General features: G+C 44.2%; 1 protein-coding gene across 2 annotated transcripts in view; it reads right to left on the bottom strand.

The window, feature by feature from the left end:
* The window catches only part of PRR14L (proline rich 14 like), a 45,178-nt gene that overhangs the window by 4,146 nt on the left and 22,255 nt on the right, over positions 1-18,777 (bottom strand). For both annotated transcript variants that reach the window (XM_029053506.1, XM_029053528.2), the window contains 5 exons: positions 13,552-18,772; positions 6,211-6,279; positions 5,266-5,434; positions 943-1,049; positions 85-156 (listed from right to left, as the gene is read on the bottom strand). In XM_029053506.1, coding sequence (XP_028909339.1) covers positions 85-156; positions 943-1,049; positions 5,266-5,434; positions 6,211-6,279; positions 13,552-18,772 — 5,638 coding nt within the window. The remainder of the gene's footprint in view (positions 1-84; positions 157-942; positions 1,050-5,265; positions 5,435-6,210; positions 6,280-13,551; positions 18,773-18,777) is intronic.

The raw sequence follows: 18,777 nt of genomic DNA, 5'->3' as shown, positions 1-18,777 counted from the left end.
ACAGCACTGTACTAAGCACTTGGGAAAGTACAATATAACAATATGGGCTCCCTTCTACTCTCTCTTCGGTTTTGGACAATTCACCTGGTTGCAGGAGGGGACTTGTAATTCTTGTTGGTGTATATTTCTTCCAGACTAAATTCTTTCTTCTTTAACCTGAAAGAACAGAAACAGATGAATTTCGCTTTCATGCAAAAGTCAGTTTATAGCATCATCAACTTCTTAAGTTAAGAGCACAGGCCTGGGAGTCAGAGGAATTGGGTTCTAATCCCAGCTCTGTGACTTCAGGCAAGTCACTTAACTTCTCTGGGCTGCAATTTTCTCATCTGTAAAATGGGGATCCAATATCTTTCTCCCTCCCTTTAGACTGTGAGCCCCATGTGGGACAGGACTGTGTCCCACCTGATTATCTTGTATCTACCTTGGCACTGAACTAACTGCTTGGCACTTAGTAAGTACTTAACAACAAATACCACCATTTTTATTATTATTATTATAGGGTCATATCCCTAGAAAGGATATTGGCAAAATTTTCTCCTAATATTATCTAAATTGCCAGATCCCAGGTCCCTTTACAATCTCTTATGTGGTATTTGCTGAAAATTACGTCTCCTCTTCATGGGGTGTAGAACTGCACAGAGAACAGCACAGGTTTTTTTTCTTGTTTTTTTTTTAAATGGTATTTGGGCTTTTTTTGTATGGTATTTGGCTACTATGTGCCAGGCACTGTAGCAAGTGCTGATGCTCTGTACTTAAGAGTCGTTCCTTCAACCCCAAACCCTCAGCTCAAGGCTTTTTCCACAATGGGAAGTGGAATGGCTCAAGCTTGGATTGCTCTAGAGTGTACTTAACTGCTGAGATAGAAGAAAGGACAGATAATATTCGGAAGTAAAGGAAATTCTATGTTTTAGGTCTCGTATATCGATCGGAGAAGGAGCTCACCTTTTGGGTCGAGGCAGCCCCATGGGGGTGAGGTTCGGGTCTGGCTTAGGAACGGTCTTCCGGATCCGGATTTGAGAGACCTTCTTGGGCTTCTTCTTGGGCTCCATCTATTTTCAAGGAGCAGGGAGGAGAGATGGGATCGGAAAAAGCAAATAGTTTAGCTGTATGAAGCAATTATTTGCTCCCCGCGAAGCTGCACGGTTTAGTGGATACAGCACGGGCCCAGGAGTCAGAAAAACCTGGGTTCTAATCCCGGCTCTGCCACATGTCTGCTGGGTGACCTTGGGCAAGTCACTCAACTTCTCTGTGCCTCAGTTACTTCACGTGTAAAACGGGAATCAAGAGTGTGACTGGGTCTAACCTGAGTAACATATATCTAACCCTAATTTAGAACAGTCCTTGGCACACAGTAAGTGCTTAACAAGTACCATAAATATTATTATTATTATACCACTTTGGCCCCTGGGGCAACACAGCTTAGATTAAGTAGCGGCAGCTGGGTTACACAGAGAGCTGCACTCTCTGTTTGTTGTTTGGTCTTACGCTGTCGAGTCGTGTCCAACCCATAGCGACGCCATAGACACAACCTCTCCCGGAATGCCCCACTTCCATCCGCAATCGTTCCTGTAGCGTATCCGTAGAGTTTTCTTGGTCAAAATACGGAAGCGGTTTACCGCTGTCTCCTTCCGCGCAATAAATGAATCTCCACCCTTGAACTCTCTCCCATACTGCTGCTGCCCAGCACAGGTGGGTTTTGACTTGTAGCGGATCGCCTTCCACTAGGTAGCCACTGCCCAAGCTAGGAATGGAATGGATAGGCCTCTGCTCGACTCTCCTTCCTGTAGCTGTGACTGCTAGAGTACTGGAAACTCTCCAGGTGCCACCCTGAGATGGGGGGGGGGCACTCTCGGTTATCAAATAAAATCTTATACTCAAAATTTTGAAAACTACAGTGATGTATTGTGTCTACATGGACATTCTACAACTGGCAAGCTACCTCTGGAAAATTTGGTGTCTTCCTAGGCAATCACGGTTTCATTTTATTATATGAGCAGCCAGAAGCTAAGATATTTTTAGATCTAAAGAACAAAAAAAATTGATCATGCATGTATTAGGACTGTCATCCATTTTTCTGCTCCTTTTTCCCTCAAGGAGCTCTGAAGGTCCTAGAAAAATCCTGGGGCTTGAACTTCAGGAGTGTAGAGTCTGCTTCGACTTCAGGTAAGGGGAAAGAATGAGTGTGTTACGGAGACTCCCAGATACGGTCGGTTCTCCCACAACACGTGCTCTCACTCTGCATCGTGGGAAGAACGCTGTTGGGGAAGTAGGGAACGTCCTTCCGACAACGGGTCAATCTGGGCAGAGGGTGCTGCATTGCTGAAAGCAGTTGTCTACGCTACAATATGGTATACGCTGGGTTGGGTCAAGGTAAGCTACAGTATGGATTTTACTAAAGTGGGGTTGTTGGAGGGCGGTCTGTGCTTTCCTTAAGCGTGCCCCGCTTTAATAATGTTGGTATTTGTTAAGTGCTTACTATGCACAGAGCACTGTTCTAAGCGCTGGGGTAGATACAGGGTCATCAGGTTGTCCCACGTGAGGCTCACAATCTTAATCTCCGTTTTACAGATGAGGTGACTGAGGCATAGAGAAGGTAAGTGACTTGCCCGAAGTCACATAGCTGACAAGTGGCAGAGCTGGGATTCGAACCCATGATCTCTGACTCCAAAGCCCGTGCTCTTTCCACTGAGCCATGCTGCTTCTCTAGATTTCTTGATCGCTTTAGAGAGGAGGCGCAGGTGTTGGGCCCCATTTTCTTGGATCTGGCCACCTAGGTGGGGAACCCTGGATCTTTAGTGTGTGATGAGAAAACCCCAGCCACCTAGCTATAGGTTAAGAGCAAAGATGGAAAAAGGGCCTACCTGGTGCCCTGAGCCGGTGGGCTCCAGGACTGGGGATACTCCCTTCTCCCCCCACATTTATTTTTCAGAGATCAGTGGGTGAAGAGAGGGGCGAGTGGGGGACATCCTAGCCTGTGCAGCAGTAAGGGAGCGGGAGGGGAGGAAAGGAGGAATCCTTGCTCAATGGATTCCCTCCTCCCTTCCCCAGTCCCCTGCCGTCATGCCGAAATCGGACGAGGGGGTGGGTAGGTCCTGGGTTCTAATACCGGCTCCGCCACACGTCTGCTGTGTGAGCCTGGGCAAGTCACTTCACTTCTCGGGGCCTCAGTTCCCTCATCTTTAAAATGGGGATTAAAAGTGTGAGTCCCATGTGGGACAGGGTCTGTGTCCAACCTGATAAATTTGTATCTACCCCAGTGGCACATAATAAGCAGCGTGGCTCAGTGGAAAGAGCACGGGCTTAGGAGTCAGAGGTCATGGGTTCTAATCCCTGCTCCGCCACCTGTCAGCTGTGTGACTTCGGGCGAGTCACGTAACTTCTCAGTGCCTCAGTTACCTCATCTGTAAAATGGGGATTAAGACTGTGGGCCTCACATGGAACAACCTGATTACCTTGCATCTACCCCAGTGCTTAGAACAGTGCTCAGCACATAGTAAGCGCTTAACAAATACCAACATTATTATTATTATTATTAAGTGCTTAACAAATACCATCATGATAATTATTATAAGTTTCAGGCCAGAAGGCACTGAGGAAAAAGAAATCAAATCAAATGATGGGTCAGGCGACAGGGTACAAGTTGAGTGCTGGGCCCACGGAGCCCAGGGAAACCGTGGTTGAAGGGAAATTCCTATCTATCTGGCTCTAGCCATCAGAGTGGCTCTTAGTGATCTGAGAGTCACAGTTCAGATGGAGCCGGTCCCTACTTTGGAGAAAGCTGGCAATGGCATCCTAGTCTGTTCTACAATTACCTGGGTGACTTTAGTCTGGGAGCAGTGCTGGAGAGCACAGGTGAGATACCCCAGGCAAAATCCAAAGTATCTCCCTCTAGACTGGAAGCTCGTTATGGGTAGGGAATGTGTCTACCGACTCTGTACTCAACCAAGTGGTTAATACAGTGCACTGCTCACAGTAAGCATTCAAAAAATTCATTCATTCATTCAATAGTATTTATTGAGCGCTTACGATGTGCAGAGCACTGGACTAAGTGCTTGGAATGTACAAATCGGTAACAGAGACAGTCCCTGCCCTTTGACGGGCTTACAGTCTAATCGGGGGAGACGGACAGACAAAAACAATAGCAATAAATAGAATCGAGGGGATGAACATCTCATTAAAACAATAGCAAATAAATAGAATCAAGGTGATGTACATCTCATTAACAAAATAAATAGGGTAATGAAAATATATAGAGTTGAGCGGACGAGTACAGTGCTGGGGGGAGGGGAAGGGGGGAGGAGCAGAGGGAAAGGGGGGAAAAGAGGGCTTAGCTGAGGAGAGGTGAAGGGGGGGGTAGAGGGGGAGCAGAGGGAGCAGAGGGAAAAGGGGAGATTGATCTGGAAGTTCCCTTGGGAATGCCAGCATATTGAACGGAATGGGACATGAGCCCTCACCGCCCCCCCAGCCCCAGATAAAAGCCTGGGTCATGTTTCCGCTCTCTGGTCTGAAGCCTAGGAGAAACAGTGTGGTCTGGTACAAAGACCACAGGCCTGGGAGTCAGAAAGACTTGGGTTCTAATCCCAGCTCTGCCAATTGTTAGCTGGGTGACCTTGGGCAAGTCACTTAACTTCTCTGTGCCTCATTTCCTTCAACTGTAAAATGGGATTAAATGCCCATTTTCCCTTCTACTTAGACCATGAACCTCATTCGGGACAGGGACTGTGTCCAACCGAATTAACTTGTACCTACCCCAGCGCTTAGAACAGTGTTTGGCACAGAGTAAGTGCTTAACAGATACCATAAAAAAGCGTAACGCCAAGCCTGCGTGGGGCTCTAATTTGAGGTCAGTCAAGAAAACCACCATGAACCACAATATGGATGATGAAATCGATATGGGCTGTACTACAAACAAAAAGTCGCAAGTTCATGGGGAAGCAGGCCAAAGGGAGTCCCTTTAGCATTTGGGGAGAGAGTAGGTATGGAGGAAGTTGATAAGGGTAAAATTGAAAGCTCTCTCTGAATTCCTCACACTTTCAAATGGTGCATTTAAGAGTCAAGGAACTGAAAAACCTTTTTTTAAAATCAAAAATGCCAATGAACTTTTTGGATTGGCATAACAACACTCAAACATCGGTAAATCTGAGGGCCCATAAAGCACTGATTATGTTTGATTTTAGTTGAACCTTACTATTACCACAGTTATATTAGCAGGACCATGACAATATACACTTCCGCAGATACTGGCCGGAAACATTGCCCATTTACCTCTTTCTGTTGGGTACCATTTTGTGGCACGGGGCACTCAGGAGTGGAGACATCAAGCTCGTCAAATGGAGGAACCTGGAAGTTGGAGGCTGAAAGTCTGTGTGTTATTAAAGTTGGTTCTGGAGCTAAACACGACTTTGGTAGCAGAGCAGAGAATGGAGGTTCCAGCCTAAAATACATGGAAGAGGAAAAGAGATAAGAAAAAGCATTACAGATTATAACCCAAGAAACACACCTAATCTCTGCAAGAAACACACCTCAAATATATTCTACACATGGCTGAGAACGGTATGGAACTAAGCTGCTTTATATATCCCACTTGTCCTACGTTCAGGTCTATTTTCAGAGAGAGTGGCTACAATTAAAAACCCTTTTTGTTCCCTTCTGGAATTCGGACAGTGACTTCAATTAGGCATAGGTTAGTAATTCTGTAAATCACAGTTCTACATAAGTAGAATTCTATTTATTTATATTGATGCCTGTTTACTTCTTTTGATGCCTGTCTTCCCCCTTCTAGACTATAAGCCCGGTGTGGGCAGGGACTGTCTCTATTGCGGAATTGTACTTTGGAAGTGCTTAGTACAAGTGCTCTGCACACAGTAAGCACTCAGTAAGTACCACTGAATGAATGAAGTAACTCCAGTTTATAGGCCCCTCAGTTGAGGTGCAGGCAGAAGTCTTATTTTGAAGGTGTGGCTAAACAAATGGCTTTGGGTCAGATGAAGTTTTTTTGCTTTCTGAGAACGAAGGAGACTGAATAAGGAAAAATAAAGTTGAAAAATCACTTAACTGAGGATACCTATTACCATGGCTGGTTCGTCTGCTTTTTAAGAAGCAACAAAACCCCTGCACCAGTAGCACTGTTGCAATAATCATTTCCTAGCTGACTTTTTCACACTTCCGTGCGATATATCTCTCTGTCCAGAGGAGAGAGCCTTGATTTACCTCATGTTATTGCCTTCGGTGCTGGAAGCATCTATGCCTGGGGGAGGCACATGTGGTAACACAACAAAGCTGAAGCAGAAAGGAAAAAGCACAAAAATGGCAGGTTAGGGCTAATAACAGTACAACTGGTATGCGTTGTTTCTTAAAAATTTACCATAATGGACAATCCTAAAAAGGCAAGTAATATCAGTCACCTAGACAAACAGAGCCCTCGCAACAGCCCCTTACATGACGGAAGGCTTGGATACACCTGTGTTCCAGCCCATGGAGGAGGAAGACGGCAAACAGGAACTTGAAAGGGAGAGGTGAGGAGAAAAGGAAGTATTAATTCAGCACTGAGCTTTCTAGCATTTCTAAGAGCTAAGCCTTCTTTTGGCTAATTCTTTTTAAAAAAATCAAGTAAATTTAGAGCTCGACGTATACTGTCCAGTTCCATTAATGCTTTATTTCTCTCACTGCCTAATAAGAGAAATCTGCCAACTTCCAAAATTAGAATTTTGTATAAATTTCTCTGCACTGATGAAAAAAATCTTAATCCTTTATTTGAAGTGTGCTGAATGTTTTGGGTAAGAGTGGAAAGGCAACTTTAAAAGTTTTGATGGCTTTATTACTAAGCTGCTGGTTTTGTAAGTGCACCAAGGGTGCTTAAACACACACAAATCCCATCTGTGGTGGTGGGTTCGAATCCCGACTCTGCCACTTGGCTGTGTGTCTTTGGGCAAGTCACTTCACTTCTCTGTGCCTTAGTTATCTCACCTGTAAAATGGGGACTATGACTGTGAGCCCCACGTGGGACAACCTGATAACCTTGTATCTACCCCGGCACTTAGAACAGTGCTTGGCACATAGTAAGCACATAACAAATACCAGCATTATTATTATTATAATCTATAATTTGGTATGTCTAGCAATGCACTTCAGGATTCAGTATCTTCCTTTTCCCACCGGCTACATAAAAAAATAACATCTGATTCAATCAATAAGTTGTATTTATAGGGCACTTACTGTGTGCAGAGAATTGTAAGCACTTGGGAGAGTACAATAAAACAATATAACAGGCATAGTCTTTGCCCACAATCATTCATTCATTCATTCATTCAGTAGTATTTATTGAGCACTTACTATATGCACAGCACTATACTAAACGCTTGGAATGTACAATTCGGCAACAGATAGGGACAATCCCTGCCCAATGACGGGCTTACAGTCTAATCGGGGGAGACAGACAAAAACAACAGCAATAAGTAGAATCAAGGGGATGTACATCTCATTAACAAAATAAATAGGGTAATAAAAATATATTCAAATGAGCGGACGAGCACAGCGCTGAGGGGAGGGGAAGGGAGGGGGGGAGGAGCAGAGGGAAAGCGGGGGAAAGGGGGCTTAGCTGAGGGGAGGTGAAGGGGGGGCAGAGAGGGAGCAGAGGGAAAAGGGGAAGCTCAGTGTGGGAAGGCCTCTTGGAGGAGGTGCGCTCTCAGTAGGGCTTGAAGAGGGGAAGAGAGTTAGTTTGGCGGAGGTCAGGAGGGAGGGCATTCCAGGACAGCGGGAGGACATGGGCCAGGGGTCGACGGCGGGATAGGAGAGAACGGGGGACGGTGAGGAGGTGGGCGGCAGAGGAGCGGAGCCTACGGGGTGGGCAGTAGAAAGAGAGAAGGGAGGAGAGGTAGGAGGGGGCAAAGCGATGGAGAGCCTTGAAACCTAGAGTGAGAAGTTTTTGTTTCATGCGGCGGTTGATAGGCAACCACTGGAGGGTTTTTGAGGAGGGGAGTGACATGCCCAAAGCGTTTCTGCAGGAAGATGAGCTGGGCAGCGGAATGAAGAATAGACTGGAGCGGGGAGAGACAGGAAGAAGGGAGATCAGAGAGAAGGCTGACATAATAATCCAGCCGGGATATTATAAGAGCCTGTAACAGTAAGATCGCCGTTTGGGTGGAAAAGGGAGGATCTTGGCAATATTACAATGGTGAGCCCAGCAGGTCTTGGTGATCTTACAGGCTAGGGGGCTAGACTGTAGACTAGCCCCTATTGAACCTAGAAATTAATAGCACATTTGTAATGCCTAGAAATAAAATTTTTCACACTAATAAGCAGATTTCTGTTGCTCTGCGAAGAGTGCACCAGTATCAGTATATACTCAGTACCCAAGAAGAACACTTAGGCCTGTGTCTAATACAGGAATTCTGTACTTTGTGTTGACAGTCAAAAGTGGGTGCAAATCATTCCACCACACATAAAATGCACGTAAAGAGGATCGAGGGGTCCATGTTCTCATAGACTATGAGCCCCATGTGAGACCAGGACTGTGTCTGATCTGATTTATCTTGTATCTACCCTCTGGTTAGTTCAATGCTTGGCATATAATAAGTGCTTGATAAATAACATCATTAGTATTGGCAAGAAAGTAAAAGACCAAATAGTTCTGAAAACAAGCATTCCTGGAAGAATACGATGTTTTAATGGGCAATTTGGACAAAAAGCAACAGAAGAACACAGTGCCATAATAATAATAATAATGATGGTATTTAAGCACTTACTATGTGCAGAGCACTGTTCTCAGCGTTAGGGTAGATACATAGTGATCAGGTTGTCCCACATGGGGCTCACAGTCTTATTCCCCATTTTACAGATGAGGGAACTGAGGCACGGAGAAGTGACTTGCTCAAAGTCAGACAGCTGACAAGTGGCAGAGCCGGGATTAGAACCCATGACCTCTGACTCCCAAGCCCGGGCTCTTTCATGGACTGGTTAGACTATGACACAGGAATGCTTGCTTGTTTCGAGCAGAATCAAAGGCATCCCACTGTAACTTTAAGCTGCTGCAAACTGGTTTGAGTTAATGTGCTAGAGAAGTGTCAGAGAAAAATTTGGAAAATACCAGCTACTTGAAACATGCTTTCAATTTACACAACCATCTTGAAATTCAGCCGCTGTGATAGAGGCAGTGTATTCTGTCACTTGTTCTCACACAATCTTTCCCCTAACCCCTTATTTAGCACAAACACTGATCGACACAAAGCGATTTCTGGGTAACTGCAAAATGCAACTACCGTGCTTTAGGAGGTTGAGTGATTGCATGCTGATGTATTCAATGACTGATTTTTCTAAGACCTCCAGATGGCAGAAACAGTACCAGTTTCGTGGATAGGAAAATAATCAGAACTGCCATTGCCAAAGTCTACTCTGAAAGATTTTAACGGGAAGGTACTAAATACCCCAGCAATAAAATTGATATCAGTTTGGCTAAAAGTGCTCTGAACTCACGGGCATTAGTATGCTTAAGTGTTGCAGAATGGACCGGACTTTGGTAATCCTGTGTGAAAATCCTGGGAAAACCTAGTAGTTTTGGCATTCTATTTTTAACGATGCAGGAAAGAAAAGATATAATGAAAACCAGGAAAAGAAAAAGTAATCCGTTTGATCACTGAGCCACAAAGGCTGGTACTTTATCACAGAACTGATACTAGCAATTTTTGCAGGTTTCTTTGCTCTCCATTACATGACCGTGCTCCTGCCACCATGTACCCTCTTGTGGCTCAGTGGAAAGAGCCTGGGCTTGGGAGTCCGAGGATGTGGGTTCTAATTTTGGCTCTGCCACTTGTCAGCTGTGTGACTTTGGGCAAGTCACTTAACTCCTCTGTGCCTCATTTCCCTCATCTGGAAAATGGGGATGAAGACTGTGAGCCCCATGTGGGACAACCTGATTACCTTGTACCCCCCCCCAGTGCTTAGAACAGTGCTTGGCACACAGTAACTGCTTAACAAATGCTATCATTATTATTATTACACCTAAAGTTATTTTGCAAGCTCTCAGTGACATGCATTTTACACTTAATAAATTCGGTTAGTTGACACCATCATCATCTTTATTGTATTGCACTTTCCCAAATGATGAGTACAGTGTTCTGCACACAGTGTTCTGCTCAATAAATACTACTGATTTATTGCTTGATTAACCACATCAGAAGTAAACCTATTGAAAACCAGTTTACCATATGCTCACTAAGATTTAGCTTTTTCCAGCCTTTTGAAAAAGTGGGTAACAATTCCTTCCCAGGAAACAAACCAAAATGTCCAGGATAAGGAAACCTAGAGGATAAGAAACCTAGAGGTTTCTTAAAGTCTAGAGACTTTGAGCTCATTGAGGGCAGGGAACGTGTCTGTTACATCGTTGTACTCTTCCAAGTGCTTAGTACAGTGCTCTGCACACAGCAAACACTCAATAAATACAACTGACTAAAGCACAAAATTAAAATTACTATAATTTTTTAAAAACCTCCCTCTCAGGGCCAGGGCCTACCTGCTTTAATGGATCACTAATGAAGGCTATGTATCACTTGGCCTCAGTCTCACTTCAAGATGAAAATAATTCACAGAAGGCTTTTCTTTTTTTTTTTTTTTAAAAAAAGGGATATGCAAAAATAAGAAGGATGAAGAACTGAGAGCCATGAGCGGAAGAGCAGTGGGGAAAGAGAGGAAGGCTGGGGGTAGAAAGAAGACAGAGGAAGAGGAGAGAGAGAAAGAAAGGGAGAACGCTTGGGGGAACGAGTCAGAGGAGAGGGTTGGAAGACAGCGAAAAGGAAATTTACCAAATGCCTGATTTACATTGCGTTGGGCTCAGCTCTTCCTTCCCAAAATATCCTTAGACTCATACCACATAGTTTTAAATCCTAAACAACATATATGTGAGCGCAGTTCTGAGAAGAGTTTAGTGCTACAGAACATGTCCAATCTGTACTTAGATGGTAGCCCAAACTCATGAAATACAGTTTTGCTCCAATCAAAGACCATGGAGACTGCCCCACGGCTGATGGTAGAGCTATACAACCAGAATTCAGCTTTCATTTCCCAAACAACAACTAGCCTACTCTGAGGCTGTTTCCTGGTACAACTCTCGACTTCTAGTCTCACCGCAGCTGTGATGCTACTGGGCAAATCTAATGCTCATTTGAAATAATGTCAAGCATACTGTTGTTGATGATGATTGCTGATGTACCAATTTCCACCTGTGTATTCCTTCCCAGGGCTTAGTACAATTGCTCCTTGTAGAGTAAGTGCTTAATAAATGCTATTACTACTATCAGCAAGTTGATAAGAGGGGCATTTGCCATGCGTATTTTAGTTCCACTTCAGCTCAGGACTGAGAAGCGTTAAGTTGAAGTCTTGCTGGCAGGGTACATTTACAACCTTGGTTAACCAGCCTCGATTTATCTGGAAGCCAGTTATTGGTATCATTTTTTTCTATCTTACAGCATGTTTGGATCAGCATGGCATAGTGGAGAGATCACAGGCCTGGGAGCCAACAGGTCATGGGTTCTAATCCCGGCTCCGCCAATTGTGTGCTGTGTGCCTTGGGCAAGTCATTTCTCTGGGCCTCAGTTACCTCATCTGTAAAATGAGGATTAAGACTGTGAGCCCATGCGGGACAGCGACTGTGTCCAATCCGATTTCCTTGTATCCAGTCCAATGCTTAGTATAGTTCTTGGCACATAGTAAGTGCTTAAATATAATAATAATACCAATAGTAAAATTCTTAGAAATTACCTACTGCCACTATTGAGTCGCTAGTTGGCTTTGTCCTGCCTGGATGTTAAGAAAAACAATCTCTCCCTATTGGGACCCATTTAAATGTCCATTATTTGGGTTTCTGTACCTCAGGTACTGCCCACTCCTATCCATCTCTAGACTGCAGGCTCACTGTGGGCAGGGAACATGTCTGCCAACTCCAAATACTGCATACTCCAAAGTACTTCGCACAGTGCTCTGCACACAGTAAGTACTCATAAATTCCACTAATGTTGACAATGATGATCTGGATGAACAAGACTACACTGGGATCATTCCATGAGGAAACATCCTTGACATCACTTCTGATTAGCTTGAGGGCTAATTGGCCCAAGTGATAGCTGCTGCCCAGGAGGGTTGGTAAGAGGGACAGGGATGTGATAAAGTCTGGCATCCTGTCAGGCAGTCAGGAAGATATATGGATTTCGGGGCTTCTGGGGAGGGTTTGCTTGGTGGTTCGTGGCTCCAAAAATCATTGGTCCTGTTTGTAAGGGTTAACCCAACGTACTGCAACATACATGTCAGTCTGAGGTTTTGGCCCGGGGAAGTATCAGTCAAAAATGGATTTTCCTGCTTCGGGAAAAGTAGGCTTACCCATTTTTATACAGAGCCCATCAGGTTTTGCCAAGAAGCCCATAAAAATTGCTGAGCAGCATCCAGGAAGTAGAAAAAGAAGCCCGCACGAGATGACCAAACACAACGAGGCAAAGCATAGAGGAGGCTGGCGGAGCCTTCATCACCTGGATGAATACATGCTTTATCATTATTTCCTTTAGACTGTACGCTCATTGTGGGCAGGGAACCTATCTACCAACTTTGATGCACTGTACTCTCCCAAATGCTTAAGTACAGTGTTCTGTACATAGTAAATGCTCAGTAAACATCATTGATGACGCTGATAAGTAATTCTGGTTTTCTCCAGGAGTTACTAAATAGAACAGGATTAATCTGGTCTACTTTTGAAGATTCAAAGCCAAATGGCAGTAAGAGAAAACATGTATTTCACTTTTCTGGTTGTCTGCACGCCTCAGGTTTAGTAGTAGTAATAATATTATTAACCACTTACTGTATGGAGAGATTGTATGAAGCACTGATTTACCTTGGAAGATAGGTTTTGTGGGGTCCTGAGCACAGGAAGTAAATTCAGTTGCAAAGCAGAAACAGCGTGGCCTAGAGGAAGGAGCCTGGGCCTGGGAGTCAGAGGTCTTGGATTCTAATCCCGGCTCTACCTCGTAACTGCTGTGTGACTCTGGGCAAGTCACTTAACTTCTCTGTGCCTGTTACCTAATTTGCAAAATGGAGATTCAATACCTGTTCTCCCTCCTTTAAACTGTGAGCCCCATGAGGGATCTGATTATCTTTTATCTACTCCAGCGCTTAGTACAGTGCATAATAATGTTGGTTTTTGTTAAGCGCTTATTATGTGCCAAGCACTGTTCTAAGCGGTGGATGGCATGCAGTTAGTGTTTAACAAGTACCACAAACATTACCATCATTCCTCATTACATCAGTTGAGTTTTCCTAGAGCGTACTGTGGTATAATAGGTATATGTGGAGAGAGGGGAGAGGATAAAAGGCAAAGAATCAAAGAGATGAACAACAGGCAAGAGGAAGATTTGCGATTCAGTAAGACGGTTCCATGCACAAATTCTTGTTCAGTCATTTTTGGCTGGGAATTAAGATTAACCAAAAAAGTCCTGTCAAAGAAGGAAGGTCTTCCTCTCTTTTCTCCAAAAAGCAAATACTGTCTATTGGCATAAAAACAGTGACAGATTTTACCTGTTCTCGGCGGTCTGACTTGGCTGCAGACTTGGCTGCCACTCGCTGCGATTGGAATGGAGAGTAGTGATTTTGAAGGGGCAGGTAGGAGGACCATGCTGGCTCCATATGGAGAGGACCCTTCCCAGGGAGTAGGGCAGTGAAGAGAAGAGATCATCTGATATGGAAGTAGGAGATCTTAACCCCTTTAAGCCCTGTGAAAACTGTGTCAAGAAGAGCCTCTGGATGGAAGGGGTGTGACTGGAGAAGTTCCTTCTTCTTGTCCAGATCCTGTAACATCCAGGGGAGGAAAGTGCTAAAAAGGTATGAAGGCCAAGCACAGAGCAAGTTGCTCTGTTTGTTGCTATGGTGTTTCTTCTACAGACTTGAGTAGGAAGTGGGGGTTCTCGGGTAGCAGGGTTCTGCAAATCACCGCCGAAGCCAATTTCTTCCCTGACAGTGGCTGCCCCTGAAGAACTTTGGGACATAAGAAAAGAAAAGTTCCATTTTGGAGGCTGAGGTGAACTTGCAGGGGTTTCTCCTAAGGCAGGTCTAGCAGGTGCACAGTGCTCGGAAACAATCCTTGAAATCTCGGCCGCGGGATCGGATTCCAGTTTTATATGAAAGGAAATTGGGAAGATCGGGGTATCGAAAAGCAACGAGGGTGTTTTGTTATTCAAGTCTAAGAAGCGTATTTGGATGGCTTCGGTGGGATAAAGTGCCAGAGGCTGAAAGTCAGGCATTTTGTTGCGCCTCTCATCAGCCCGAGGAGAGTCCAACTGCATACTGATACACGAAAATACATCCAGAAGATTTTTAAATCTGAGCTGGTTGTATCGTTCGGCCACTGGAAGAGCTCTGGAGGAACTTTGCGAAGGCGTTACCTTGTGGGTGTTTTTGGCGGGATTCAGTAGTTTACTGGCAAGGACGGACAACTTCTTCAGCAGGGCCGGCTCTTTGGTAGAGTCCCTGTGTCTCCTTCTGGCCCACAGGCTACAGGCAGTGGCCCTCTGCTTTGGCATACGGTCGATCGAGCTTATGGCTGTATCTGCTTTTGTTTCTGGTAGCTTAGATGCACCAAGAGAGCAACTAAAGAGTTCGTGTTCTCTTTTAAGAATCGTTTCAGAAGAATTTCTTAAAAAACCTGAACTTTGAATTCTCTTTCTTCTTATGGTCTTGATTTGCTCTTGAGATGGAACTTTTTTACATTTTCGACTGGGCTGTTTCTTTACTGGAATTGGGGTATTCGCAAAGGCACCTGGATTTTCGTCACCCCTCGCGGAGTTGTCGCTTTGAGGTATCATCTGGGAAGCCGGGAGGCCAGGATCTGCGGGTAAATCAATGCAATTACCTAGTCGACGGTCCAGAGAGGCCATTTCTGAACTTCTGATCCTCAAAGGCCATGACGCAGCATCATCCTTGAAAATCTTGGCCCTTTTAATATCCTTCAGAGTATTGTTTTTATGTTTCCGGTGTCTCCTGCTAGAAAAGTCCTGTCCTAAAAGATGCTCAGGCTCCTTGGCAGCTGATGATATATCTCCGGGTACCTGCTTGAAAGGCTCAGCACTAAACACAGTCTGCTGCTGCAGTTCTTTAGATTTCTCGGGGATTGTGGACTTCTGGTCTACTACCCGAGACTCGCAGGTGGAAGCAATTCGGACAGGGTCTTTACCTGTCCTCGTTTGCTTATATTTATCACATTCGTCATCTCTAGTGATTCTTTCTCTAGCTACCTCTTCAATTGATGAATGATTCACTGTTCCCAGTTGTGTTCCTTCAATCTCTTTCCTATTTGCTTTGCTTCCCGAATTAATCTCAGAAGGTAAATGTACACCAGCTATTTCTAAATTATCACTCTTTGAAGGTATTCTGCTGCCTACGCAGAGTTCGACTGTGGTGCTTTTCAGCATTTCCTCCGGCAATTTTTCATTAACCTCTGAGTTTTCAGAAAGCATTCGGTCACCTGCTTGTACAGAACACCCTGTCTGTCCAAATTTATCAATCAAGATTCTATTTAAACTGGTTTCCGAATTCTTCTCCAAGGAGGAAGGCTGTAAAGGTACTTCAGAAGCTTCATTTTCAACTAGTTGTGAATTCTCATCAGAAACAGTTCTTTCGATCTGGCAACCAGAAAATCTAGACTCTTTTGAAGAGATCGCTACAGAATCTTCTTTATCACAACCGGAATGATTATGAAAACCTGATGTGTCGGGTGTTTCTGGCATTTCTTCTGAAGGTGTGCTCTTAAGCATTTCTCCATGATGAGGGCCGTTTAATAAAATATTAACCGCACCCCCAATTTTTCTTCTTGGCTCATGATTGGGAAAAGATTCTATATTAGACACACGAGAGTCTCTGGGCATTTCAGCTTTTACTTCTATTATACTGTCACATACTTTTTTTGCACTTTTCAACATCGATTCATCATCAGAATCTTTTGTTCTTCTTTCATGTGATTCTGTTACTTCCCATGATTGTATTACTTCAAGAGATTCAGTCTTGGAAGAAACAGTACCCGTTAAATCTGAATCTCGCTCAACCATACTTTCAACTACAATACTAAATTCATTTCTTTGAGGCCAGTTGAGCCTTGATGTTTCATCTAACTGAACCCCTGCAGATTCATCTTGCTTTGCCCTACTACAAACTGAATCGGGCTGTTTTACTTCTGATGTTTCTTCTTCAGAGTTATCCCTGATACAATCTGGGTGATTAATATCTACCTTGCCAAATGTTGATTTTTCACACGACACCCCACTTTTAAGGTTTCCTTGAATATCTGCCTTCGAAAGTGCACAAGGCAGCTGCATGCTACTGAAATCTCTAGCAACTTGCACTTCTTGCTGCACAGGGCTTATCCCTTCCGTAGATTCTTCAAAACAAACTGTGTCTTGCTCTCTTTTAATATCACTTAATTTCGGCTTTATTTCACAGGCACTCAGGTCAGACTGCTTAACTAATGATGTTTCATTTTCATTTCTGTATGCAGCTGAAAGGTTAAGGAGGTCACTTCGGTCATCAAGGCCACAATTTGCCACCTGAATAATAGATTCATCTGCTTGTTTCACATTGTTAAAGCCTGAGAATTCCAACTGAAGAGATGGGTCCAACAACATTTCAGGACTTGGAATGCCAGAGGATTCGCTGTTCTCTGAAATATCACCCTTAGAGAGGTTAAATTCACAAGTCTTCTTCCCATTCACTGTCTGTCTATTTTCTGGGTTTTCTCCCTTTGCTCCTTCTAGGAAATGAGCTGGGGAGGCAGAAAGCTTGGCTCTGTTTACCTCTTGGCTGACCACTAAATGTGCACCCATTGCATTGCTGGTGGGATCTTTATGAACATCATCTTCAACTTTGATTCTCTCAAGGTCATCTTTCTCTAAAGTGCATTGGTTACTTTGTTCTACTGAGTTCTTCGTATGGTTCCTAGTTTCAGGAGTATTGATATCTGAGCTGTCTTCTGTTCTTTCACAGAAGTGTTCACTGGATGTTGTGGCATGCTTAGGTGTCCATTTGGAAGGAATCTCAGCTTCTGATAAGATTCTGCTGGTCTCAGAAACGGAACCCGTGCCCCTGACAACACACGTTCTAGCCGGTACATGCTGAACCCCACCAGAGTAGCCAAAATTAACTTCAGATGGAGAAGCTTCACATTCCTTGAAAGAAAGCTCTTTGAAATGGTTAAACGTCTCCCTGTTATTTAAAGTTGGGTCTTCACTCTCTGAATCGATAACTGTCTCTATACTGGCGAGCCCCTTTACAGAAGAATAATTGACTGGTATGACATTATCATCTCTGGGACTACTTGAAGGAAAGCAACAAGTTTTAACAACTGGTGAACACTGGTCTTTTATACTATTTGCTTTGATGAGGGTGGCTTGCTGGTCACCGATTACTTTGTTACTATCTTCTAAAGCACGGCAACTGTTTTGGCTACAATCCATACTTCCTTCATTATATACTTCTTTTAACCTATTTTCTACAGACCACTCTTCACTGTTACGAAGGAGTGAGTCCTCCGGGGATTTCAGATGTACAGAGTTTTGGGGAGACTTTTCTCTAGTTGAAGCATCTGTGCTCTTCATCCCCCTTGAGACTGAATCAACAGGGCAGGAAGAAAGCTCACTCATTTCATTAGTAAGGTTTTGTCTGTCTACTTCTGGAATACCAGTTTCATTTAATTTAGGACCGCCATCAGGGTCAGTGTTTTTATAAGCTTCCAACTGCGAAGTGGCTCGACTGTTTTCCACTACTTTAATTAATGTAATGAGTGGCTCTTCTGCCCCTATACTGGCAGGGGGCTCTTTTCGAAAGAGGAGTTCACTAGAAGACGCTTCCTTTAGCTTAGAGCCATTATCCAAACACTTCTGGTGGCTGGCTGAAAAATTTCCTTCATTGAGGTCTTCATCTTGATGAGTACCGCTGGTACAGATTTTCCTCTGGCACTCTTGCTTTTTCAAACGATCTTGCTTTTCTAAAATGATTCTGTCATCTTCTTTTGAAAATTTATCGGTGGATTCGGCAACAGGAATACATGAGTTCTTCAAGTGGGTGCCTTCTTGTCTTTCTTGCCTGGCAGGGAGGTTCCTTGTGCTGATTACTTCTGAGGTGTCAGTGGTTTCCCCGTTGCCAGAGTGGTCTAATCTGCTGCCTTCTTGTTGCTCAGCAACAGCATTAAGCAGATTTCCATCTTCACATGTGGGATGCAGGAGCTGTTCTTCCCCTAATGCAAAACAGGCAGCTGAACAGCTTTCTTTTAAAGATAGTACAGTCACAGAACTGGTCTGGTCTGCAGGGGCAGAATGACTGCCTTCACTCTGGAGGAAAGGATCTTGTTGATGATTGTCAAGTGCTTCGGAGAGAAGGATCGATTTAGACAAATCTTCTTCACTCTCCAGGGCAGGAATACTCCGATCCCCTACTGGCAGTAAACAGGGAGGACTTGCTGTTTCTGCTTCACATTCTTTTTCTTCTTCGGAAGGTGCTTCTGTTAACCCAGCTTCTGCAAAGGTTAAAGGCTCTGGGGAAACTAAGGTGCTGGTTTCTGAAACCTCACCAGTGGCCATGCTTTTGTCTACATCTGGGCATTCACCGGGCTCAGCTGGGCATTCTCTACTCACTTTGTCACTCCTGCATCCTGAATTATTAATCGTCCTAGTCCCATTGACCTTGGTACCTTGTACTTCTTCAATAGGTTTTAATGGAGTTTCTGTTGTAACCTGCTCGCTTCCTTGATTATCTCCTGCA

Source organism: Ornithorhynchus anatinus, chromosome 2 (assembly GCF_004115215.2).
Source record: "Ornithorhynchus anatinus isolate Pmale09 chromosome 2, mOrnAna1.pri.v4, whole genome shotgun sequence".
NCBI lineage: Eukaryota > Metazoa > Chordata > Mammalia > Monotremata > Ornithorhynchidae > Ornithorhynchus > Ornithorhynchus anatinus.
The sequence above is the reverse complement of the archived record's forward strand: the minus strand, read 5'-3'. Positions and strand labels throughout refer to the sequence as shown.